At 52.2% G+C, this 10,974-nt stretch overlaps 1 protein-coding gene across 4 annotated transcripts in view; it reads right to left on the reverse strand.

Moving 5' to 3' along the window:
- Nucleotides 1–10,974, reverse strand: part of HAGH (hydroxyacylglutathione hydrolase) — a 32,024-nt gene that overhangs the window by 20,070 nt on the left and 980 nt on the right. The window contains exon 1 of one of the 4 annotated variants that reach the window (XM_078857019.1): nt 10,532–10,661. The exons of 1 other annotated variant lie outside the window; for it this stretch is intronic. Coding sequence is in view for 1 of the 3 variants with exons in the window: in XM_078857016.1 (XP_078713142.1) it covers nt 8,317–8,413 (97 nt within the window). In the remaining 2 variants the exon portion in view is untranslated. 2 more of the 4 variants (XM_078857018.1, XM_078857016.1) reach the window with 2 other exon arrangements.

The raw sequence follows: 10,974 nt of genomic DNA on the forward strand, positions 1-10,974 counted from the left end.
AGGGAGTAGGGGGAGCTGAGGGAGCACGGGGACTGGGAGGGTCGCCTTGGGAGCAGGTGAGGCACACCAGGAACTGCGTTAATTGCTCAAGGTGGGGCTCTTAATTGGTCGCAGTGGAGTTTAGTTAATTACGCGACGCGAGGCATGCGGCACTGGAGGGGTCAGCTAATTACCCTTGATGGGGGTCGCTTAATTGCGCACGCAGGGGTTTAACTGGTGCAGCGCCGCGGGAGGGCGGGGCGGGGGGGGCGTCGTAATGGCGCAAGTTTGGGCCCCTTTAATTGGTCACGGGGTCCCTTAATTGCGCAGCGGCGGGGTTCAGTTAATTGCGCGAGGAGGGCCCGGAGGGGGGAGGGGGGGTGCCGCGCGTGGCTCCACCGCTCCGATAGCGCCCCCCGGTGCTCAGAGCGAGTGGCGGCGGACGAAGACGCGTTGGGGGGAGGGGAGATGTGGGGTGGGGGGGATGTGGGGTGGGGATGGTGGGGGGGATGTGGGGGGGATGTGGGGTGGGGATGGTGGGGGGGATGTGGGGGGTAGGGGGGATGTGGGGGGTAGTGTGTTAGGGGATGTGGGAGGGGGGATGAGGGGGGATGTGGGAGGGGGAATGCGGGAGGGGGGATGCGGGAGGGGGGATGTGGGGGGTGTGGGGGGAGTGCGGGGGGGGAGAAGATTGGAGGGGGGAAGATTGGAGGGGGGGGGAAGATTGGAGGGGGGGGAAAAGTGGAGGGGGGGGAGGATGTGGAGGGGGGGATGATTTGGAGGGGGGGTGTGGAGGGGGAGGATGTGGAGGGGGAGGGAGAAGTGCAAGGGGGGGGAAATGTGGAGGGGGGGAGATGTGGGGGGAGATGTGGGGGGAGGGGGGGGAGACGGAAGGGGGGGAAGACGGGGGGGGGGAAGACGGGGGGGGGGAGACGGGAGGGGGGATGAGGGAGGGGGGATGAGGGGGGATGTGGGAGGGGGGATGCGGGAGGGGGGATGTGGGGGGGTGTGGGGGGAGTGTGGGGGGGGAGAAGATTGGAGGGGGGGGGGAAGATTGGAGGGGGGGGGGGGAAGATTGGAGGGGGGGGAAAGTGGAGGGGGGGGAGGAAGTGGAGGGGGGGATGATTTGGAGGGGGGGTATGGAGGGGGAGGATGTGGAGGGGGAGGGAGAAGTGTAAGGGGGGGGAAATGTGGAGGGGGGGAGATGTGGGGGGAGATGTGGGGGGAGGGGGGGGAGACGGGAGGGGGGGAAGACGGGGGGGGGGAGACGGGAGGGGGGGGAGACGGGAGGGGGAGACGGTGGTGATGTAAATGTGCGCACAGCAGGGCGATTTATGGCGACGCAACCCAAACGATGGACCATTGTAGTTAACCCATTGAGGCACGCAGACATACATAGAGACCCACAGAGACTCATAGATATACATCCAAGACAAGCCACAGGAGTGTGATTGTGGCCACGCAACCTTCAACTATGCACCACGTAGTTGAACCACTGCGAGTGTGTGCTCCTTGAAAGGAGTAGGAATGGCAAAACGACACAAACTCTCTCTCTCCTGACACCCTTGCCATCGGGCTTCAGCAGACATCTCACAAACCTATCGCTGCCATATCCAGGAAAAGAATCGTGGATGAGGTTCGCTAACAGCACATGCATGGTGGCTCAAACAGCCTGCAAAGGCGTTATACGGGGTTCTTTAACTCTGTAATGGGGTTATGGCGTGCGTGCCTTTCAGAGGTGCTCGTTAATATAATTTACCCCCAATAGCCTGTAAAAATGCACTCGCCTGTAAATGTTATACAGGGGGTTCTTAGTTTCTTAAAGCATTATATGATGTGTTTCTGGCTTTAATAGGTACTCGCTAACAACACTTTTCCTAAGAGCCTGTGAATGGGAGATATATGCATGTGTCCGTATGCGTCGGAACGCACGTCTGTGTGTTTGTCTCTGTGCTCGTGTTTGTCTATGCGAGTCTCTCTACGTTTCTGTCTGTGTCTGGAGCGTGCATGGCTGTGTGGGGTGAGTGTTGGTGTTCCTAAGTCGGTGTACATGTGTGTATATTTCTCTGTGTGTGTGTGTGTCTGCGTGTATATGGCACAGTAGGGGGGGGGGCACAGTCGTCTCAGTCAGTCGACCCGTGGCACCTGCTGGGTCTGCCCCGTGACCTCCTGCCAGCGGGCGTTCGACACTTCACGTGGCCTCAAGGTGCACATGGCCTGGCACAGGCGTCGTGGTGACGTCACCGCCACTTAGTGGCGAATGGCGGTTGTTGTTGTTGTATCAGAATCTGTATTAAACATGTGTATATTTATAAATGGTTATGAGTGTATATGGCTGTATTAGTGTATCAGAGTCTGTATTAAACATGTGTATAATTATAAATGTTTATGAGGGTATGTGGCTGTATTAGTGTCTCACAATCTGTATTAAACATGTGTATATTTATAAATGTGCCTGAGTGTATGTGGCTGTATTAAGTGTCTCTAATGTGTATATTTATCTATGTCCGAGCGAGTGTGCCCGTCTTCGTGTATCCGTGTGTGTGTACACGCGAGGCACGACGATAAATCATCCTCCTACTGCTCCCGGGGGAGTCACTCCAGCGCTCCTGTATCTCTCTCCCCACGGGGGGAGACTCAATCTTCGCCATTGACCCCGACAGGGTCAATCGCAGCAGTGATGTCTCTGCCCCCCCCACCACCTCCTGAGGCTTCTGTAGGCGGGGGGGGGCTCGGTGAGAGGGGTCAGAGTCCATCACTCATTAAACCCGACTGGCGGACTAGCCACACCTCAACAATCACTTGTGCAACCGAAATCGATCTCGAAATCCCGTGCGACTGCTTTGTCCACATCCGAGCGAGTGGCTGTGCAACGGAAAATTCAGTGGCGCACGTTCAGAGGTCGCAACCGGGTACCCGATACCTGTACCCTACCCGATACCCGGCTACCCGTACCCGGCCAGGTACGGGTAGCCGTTTGCGACCCTGGTACGGCCGGGTACGGGTAGGCCGTGAGTCACTGGTGAGTAACCGTTTGTCACTCATTTCGGGTAGGGTACGGGTACGGGTAGGCCGTGAGTCACTGGTGAGTAACTGTTTGTCACTCATTTCGGGTAGGGTACGGGTAGGGAACGGGTACGGGTACCCATTTGCGACCCTGGTGCGGCCGGGTACGGGTACGGGTAAGGAATCAAAACCCGTTTGCGACCTCTGGCGCACGTTCAGGAACGTAGCGGCCCGATGGCCGTTACCCAAAAAACGATCAGACGCGTCGCTACAAATCGCCCAAGCGAATCGATACTTGAAAGTAGTTCCGTCCCCCTCTGCAACCGATTGCAAGGACGTCCACAACATGACGTCCACAGAGGTGTGCGGACCCGGCTAAAGATCATCAGCGAGTTGAAGACGCGCAGGAAAAATTCCCTACGTGGCGTCCTGTAACCAATCACTGTCACAACCATCATCGGCAATGGTCACTCCCCCTCACTGCTGGATTAAGGCAATCCCAAGCCGTCACCATCACTCACTGTTCTGTGATGTAATAATCCACTCCGCACCGACAAACGAGCAGATTTCGTCGCTCTATCTTCACGGTGGACGTAACCAATTGAAAGGCTGGCACTTGAGCTTTTTTTCACCGATGTTAAAAGTAATTATTAATAAGTAGATTTGTCAATCCATTGCTCGACGAAGGCCTGCCCATGCTGCGTTGGTCACGGGGGATTATTTGACCGTACTTCACCACGCTGGACAGTACAGATTGATGCACGGGGGGTGGTGGGTCGGCCTGGTTCAGACATCACTCGCCATCCACGCTAGCCGTGGCTGGGAATCGAACTCGGCTCGCCGGGCTCGTCGTACAATGCACGAACCACCGCCACCGCCTTCCCACGCAAGCCAACGGTGAATTTGACAAATCTGCATCCCGCTGACAAGAAACGATGCTTTAGCTATGCCACGATTAACATCCACTTTCTATCTCGTCCCTTGTGTTAGCTCGCCCTTCAGGGGGTCAGTCACTATCTGGTGAGAAACGAGGCCCAAGCATTCATCATTGGAGCTGGCCAAAAAATGCCCAACACGAGGACCACTTGAAACGAAACCTTGGGATTCGGTTCCAAGTCTTTCCCGGGTGAAATAAAGAACGTTTATAGAGCTTCATTTTCCAAGGCCGAATTGTCGTGCCCTTGAATCCTGACAGTTCATCAAATCGCCAGTGTGGTGGGGTTGGGGGGGGGAAGGGGGTGGGGCGATTTGGGGTGAGGGCCGTATGCAAGTGAAGAAATTTCATACAACATATACAAATCATATGAAACAATCAATTCTCTCAAGCACGATAGTCAGGCTAAGAATTGATTTAATCCATGAAAGAATCGATACATGCCCCACTACTAAAAACCAGCTGGTGAATGTTCATACCGCATCCTCCCGATTGTAAGACGCACTTATCACCCACGCACCCCTCTCCCTGGGTAGGTGTACGTATGCACGAGGCCAAATTTTGTAAACTCTATTTTATATTTAATTTTTCAAGGTAACTTTTGACACTAGGGAATAGGTTTTCCGTGCCTTATTTTCACGCAGCATCTTAAACAATCCAGGGAATTCCGTATAAATCCTCAAAAATAATAAATTATAATTTTGCAACACATAATGGACGGTAAGCGACTATTTCAATCCACGAATCAATACATGCACCGATAAATTATAACTTTTTTGCGCGTATTAATCATTATCGTTATGTTTCTTGACCCAGGAAAAGCCTCACCGAGTCTCAGGGCTCTTTTTCAGGAGGGGTCGCAGTCCAAATGCGATGATTGCTATGTGTATTTCAACTGAGTAATTTGCAGGGGGGTGAGCTTTCAAATTTGGCGAATTTGTACCATGACGCCAGAAACACAATGGCCTACCAGCCGCTTCCAATGACGACCACGATATCTCAAAGCGTCTACTGTGATGCAGACGGCACGTAGTCAGAGTTAGAAGTTGATTTCCCGAGAAAAGCTCACCGTGCTCAGAAGCTGTTTTTCAAGGGCAACTCGGGGCACCAGATAACATCATCACATTCTATAATTACAGATAAAAAAATTGCAATTATTATGTAAAACGGCATTCGCACGTAAACGTTGATGATTTTAATCGAGTAATTTTAAATGCGGATAGAGGTGAAACTAGGTGGTTCCAGAACACGCTCGCGCAGCGTTAACTGGGGCGGCCTCTGCATTCGAACCGTGAACATCTGGGCCAATATAAAAAAAAAAGTATAAGGCTTCAGCGAGGATGATGCAGGGGGACTGGGATGATTTTAAATCCCCAGTCTGGTGGCGGAAGCAGCCGCCTCGCGGCTCAGGGCCACAAATTGCGGGGCCATGACACGGAGCGCGCTGCCACCTTAGGTGGCTACCGCGTTAGTGCCGCCAATTTCATTATACGACCAATAAAAGTGAAATATCACGCACGAACACTTCCAAATGAGTAGCTTGTCAGTATTATATTACACTTTAGTAGCAGTTTTTTTTAACAACCATGTTGGAATGGTCTTGCCAGCTCGCTCGGCACTGATGAGTGGAATTTCTGGTCGAGGCTCAGAGTATGACCTGTAGATTACACCGGGGGTAGTCGCGGTGTAATGCTTCACTTTGCGAGATTAAATTTCACGATGTGACGATTATCGTGCTATAAGTTTATGTTACTTTTGTCATTTGTATTTTAACATTTTCATGGACTTGATGTTGTGCTTTGATGTACCTCCGGTACATATTCCAATCATCGCAATAAAAAAATTAGTCAAGCTTATAAATATGTAAGTTGTTAGTTATGAATTGCTCAGGTGAACGATAGGAATGATGTCATATAACTTATCAAGCCGTCCATTACTCCAACCCCACAGAACCAAATCCTACAGACTCCCAACACAGTCCCCAACCCCAAAGACCCCAACCCCACAGACCCTTCAGAGTCCAACACGGCGGGTGAAGCGTAGTATCGACAAGGCTTGATTATTGCAACTCATTAGTTTACGGGACGTTTGTCAAAAACATTACCAAGCTGCAGCGTGTACAACATTTTGTGTCACGTGTCGTGCCGGGTACTGCAAGATCCCAACGTGTCTGTCCGGTGCTCGCTCAGCTCCATTGGCTTCCAGTTGCTGAACGAATACATGAAATGGTCGCACTCATTACACACAAAGTGCTTGCCACAAATGAACCACAATACCTTGCTGATCTAGTCAAGGGGCATAAACCACCACGCGAACTCTGGTCATCCTCGCAGAAACTTTTGGCGAGCCATCGAACAAAGATCGTGCACATTCAGATGTGCTTCTGCGATCATCTGGAAACCTCTTCCTCCCGATATTAGAACGCCACTGGAGGTATGTACTTTTAAATCTAGACTGAAATCGAATTTCCTTAGAACAGTTTTTTGTGTTTAGTTTATCCTTCCCTCGCACCTCCGATGAGCAAGGTTGGCTACGTATGGTGCGTAGTAAGTTCAACATACATACAAATAACCCAAACCCAGACCGCACATTCAGATCCCAACCCCACAGACCCTACCCAATGCAACAGACTCCATCCCCACAGATCTCAGCTCCACAAATCCCACAGATTTCAGTGGAAGTGAAGGTCTTGGGCCGGGAGCAAGAGTGGGATTCCACTTCCGTATGGGATAAACACCCAATTCACTGGATTATAAGACACTCTGGAAGGTAAGATTGACCCTAAGCCTGTGCCTGGTGTCAATAAAGTTAGAACAAATATTGTGACCCATTCACACACGCATGCCCTACCGGATAACACGCACCCCAACTCTTTATTTATCCAGGAAAGTCTAACCGAGTCTCAAGACTCTTTTTTTCAGGATGGTCCTGCCACATTGCGGCCATGTGTAGCCGTGAGTTCCAAAACCGAGAGTCTGGCTTCGCGCGCGAGGAAACCGATGAACCCCGGAGGAAACAACACCGTGCGTTAAATGTGCACGTGGTTCACGCTCAAAAGCTCAGCACGAGACAGATTCAGGACTCCTTGCCCGTGTTGCCATCCACTGGCCACGTCGCAGGCCGAGCCGCCTACAACAATGAATACGCCTGGCTCGACGGCGAAGGCAGTCTCCCATTTCCTGCTTCGCTGCTGACGTGGCAGGGCCCTGCTCAGGGGAGAGATTTGGTCAAAGTTGGACTCAAAGTTGGACTCGTCGGGGTCATCTAAAGGGGCTCTGCGGAATAAAGTGACGTGACTTGGGGGTCACCTCGCAACCCCCACGGGGTCATCTCCCAAACCCCACGTGGTGCACCTCACAGCCCCCATCACCCGGGGTTTGCGAGATGCCCCCCAGCAGGTGATGAGAACCCCTTGCAGCAGCCGAGGGCGAGCGTTGTGGTTGTCAAGAGCGCGATCTCCCTGACCCTGACCCCCCCCCCCCTCCACGAATCACGGGCTGATCCCGAAATAATGACAAACCCTTTTGTCGTGTTGCGTTTTGGGACGTTAATTAATATTTCACTTGGGGATATTTAATAAGTAAAGAAAATGAAGTTACGGTAAACCACCACGATTAAACGAAGGTTCAAATGACCCCTTGGCAACCCCGTCAAAAAAAAAACTTTGGTCAAATACTCGAGACTGGACTCTAGATTGGACTCTACAGACTGTTGTACTCTCGACTGGACTCGACTCCACTCTTATTCTTAGGTGTTTTCGGTAAAGTCACGTAGGTAAAACATTTACATTAATAAAAGTAAAATAGAAATAAAATAAAAATCACGACGTTTCGGACGCAACACAAGCTTCCGTCTTCAGGTGGAACCGTCACAGCACGATAGCTGTATCAAGTGATATCAACTTGATACAGCAATCGTGCTGTGACGGTTCCACCTGAAGACGGAAGCTTGTGTTGCCTCCGAAACGTCGTGATTTTTATTTTACTTTTATAAATTTTTTACCTACGTGACTTTACCGAAAAAACCTAAGAATATGAATCCTTGCAGTCACGAAAGCTTCAAATCTAGAATCTACTCCACTCTGTCCTCTTGTACTCGAGACTGGACGAGGGCTCCCTCTAGTGGAGGCCCTAGCGCCACGGGCAGGCGGTTCACTTCAGAGGGCCGCAATTCACTTCCTTCACCGCCACCACCACCACCACCAACTCGTGTGATGTTGTGCGACTTGACCTGGCGTCGTTAGACGGGAAGGAGAGAAGGGGGGGGGGGCTCGCCCCCCCGATCCCGACCCTACTACTGTAGGACCACACACAACCCAGGGCAGCCAAAAGGGCCTCCCCCCCCCCCACATCTCTCCCAGCGCGGCCCCCTGCCCGGCCACCGCACGGGCCACGTACCGCGGGCAGGGCCCCGCGCCGCGGGCAGCGCGGGGAGCGGCCGAGAGGAGAGGCGAGTCAGAGGGGGCAGCAGCAGCGGCAGCAGCGGCAGCCTCATCCTGGGCCGCGTGCAGCCTCCGCCAAGAGCCCTCTCACTCACCTGCACGAGGTAAGCGTCACGCCGCGTTGTGCGTGGTGACGTCACCGCGCGTTGTGCGTGGTGACGTCACAGCGCGTTGTGCGTGGTGACGTCACCACGCACAACGCGCGGAACGTCACCACGAGCACACGTTTACAGGCGCGGTGACGTCACCACGCACAACGTGTTGTGACGTCACCGCGCCTGTAAACGTGTGCGCGTTGGCGTCACCAACACATCATGGGACTCGTACTCTTAGGTTTTTTCGGTAAAGTCACGTAGGAAAAAATAAATAATAATAGAAATAAAATAATCAATCACGACGTTTCGGAGGCAACACAAGTATCCGTCATCAGGTGGGACCGTCACAGCTCAATTTTACTGTATCAAGTGAGGCAAAATTGATACAGTAAATTTGGCTGTGACGGTCCCACCTGATGACGGAGACTTGTGTTGCCTGCGAAACGTCGTGATTTTTTATTTTATTTCTATTATTATTTCTATTATTTTCTTATTTATTTTTACCTACGTGACTTTACCGAAAAAATCTAAGAGTATGAATCCTTGCAGCCACGAAAGCTTCAAATCTACATCATGGGACCTCCTTTGGCAGTGTCAAAATAAAAGAATAGGTTTCCCCTTTTTTCTGGCCAACAAAACAGGTGTTAAATATTGATTTGAAGCTTTCGTGACTGCAGGAATCCACACTCTTTGGTTCTTTCGCTAAAGTCACGTAGGTAGAAAATTAATAGATCACGACGTTTCGATCGCAACACAAGCAATCGTCATCAGGTGGGACAACCACAGCAATATGAAAAAAACTGCTGTAGTATTCATAATCTTAGGTTTTTTCGGTAAAGTCACGTAGGTAAAAAGAAAAATAAATAATAAATTTATAGAAATAAAATTTTTATATTTTTTTTCTTTAATTTCCATTATTTTATAATTTATTTAATTTTTACCTACGTGACTTTACCGAAAAAACCTAAGAGTATGAATCCTTGCAGTCACGAAAGCTTCAAATCTAGAATGCTGTAGTGTTACCACCACAGTAACCGCATGCGTGATGACGTCACACTGTAGCAGGCACTGGCGGCGTCGTACTCTGTGCGATGACGTTTCCCGCGTGATGATGTCACGCGCACGGCGGCGGTGCGCGTGACATGACGTAATTCGACGTGCGGTTATTCCGTCACGAGATAACCATCGTGCGTGGCTACGTCATCGCGAGGGTCTTTCACGTTATAAAATTATTAGGAGCTTGTGTTGCAGTGTTTAATACGAGGCGAAAGCGATCGCGCTGTTGCGTAACGCGTGGAAACGCGGCTGAGGTTGTAATGTAGTTACAAAACGACGTATAAGTGTGAAATGGAATTGCAAAGTTATGGGAAACTGATATCGCGATAAGCGTCATATTTATCATATCGTAAAAAAATGTGCGTGGTGATGTCATAGCCGTGCGTGGTGATGTCATAGCCGTGCGTGGTGATGTCATAGCCATGCGTACGACGTCGCTCGGTTTAAACCCCTCCCCCCTTGCGCGTGTTGACGGAGCTCGCGTGCGTGATGACGTCACGCGTTCACGTTCCTTAGGAAACGCTCGCGACGAAACATTGCTGTGCGTCGTGACGTTGATGCCCGTGCGTGATGACGTCACGCGACCACGTCCTTCAGGAGACACGGGCGACGAAACATTGCTGTGCGTCGTGACGTTGATGCCCGTGCGTGATGACGTCACGCGACCACGTCCCTCAGGAAGCGCGCGCGACGAAACATTGCTGTGCGTCGTGACGTTGATGCCCGTGCGTGATGACGTCACGCGACCACGTCCCTCAGGAGACACGGGCGACGAAACATTGCTGTGCGTCGTGACGTTGATGCCCGTGCGTGATGACGTCACGCGACCACGTCCCTCAGGAAGCGCGCGCGACGAAACATTGCTGTGCGTCGTGACGTTGATGCCCGTGCGTGATGACGTCACGCGGCCACGTCCCTCAGGAGACGCGCGCGACGAAACATTGCTGTGCGTCGTGACGTTGATGCCCGTGCGTGGTGACGTCACGTGTTTACGTAGTCCACGCGCGCGCTCCTCTTTACCCGGTCCTCACTGGAGCTCCGCTTCCGCGACGCGGCGGCGCCTCCTCCTCACCACAGCCGCGCTCACCTCTCCTCCTCCTCACCAGCTCCTCACCAGCTTCTCATCAGCTGTCTGCGCTCATCTTGTTCCTCACCTGTTGTGCTCAGACCGACTGCTCCCTCTCCTCACCTGTTACTCACCCCTCTCCTCACCTGTTACTCACCCCTCTCCTCACCTGTTACTCACCTCCGTCATTTACCTGCCTGCTCACCCTTTTTCCCTGAGGCCTCCTCTCCCGTATGATCGGCTCCCGATCACCTGTTCCTCACCTGATTCGCGTGCCCGCTCACCGCTGCTCACCCCGCTCGCCTGTCTGCCCAGCTCCTTGACCGTGTCCTAATCTGTCCCTCAAATCAGTTCCTCCTGAAACCTGTCCTTGCTCCTCTTACCGGGTCCCCACCTG

The sequence above is a fragment of the Lampetra fluviatilis genome, chromosome 5 (genome assembly GCF_964198595.1).
Source record: "Lampetra fluviatilis chromosome 5, kcLamFluv1.1, whole genome shotgun sequence".
Taxonomy (NCBI): Eukaryota; Metazoa; Chordata; class Hyperoartia; order Petromyzontiformes; family Petromyzontidae; genus Lampetra; species Lampetra fluviatilis.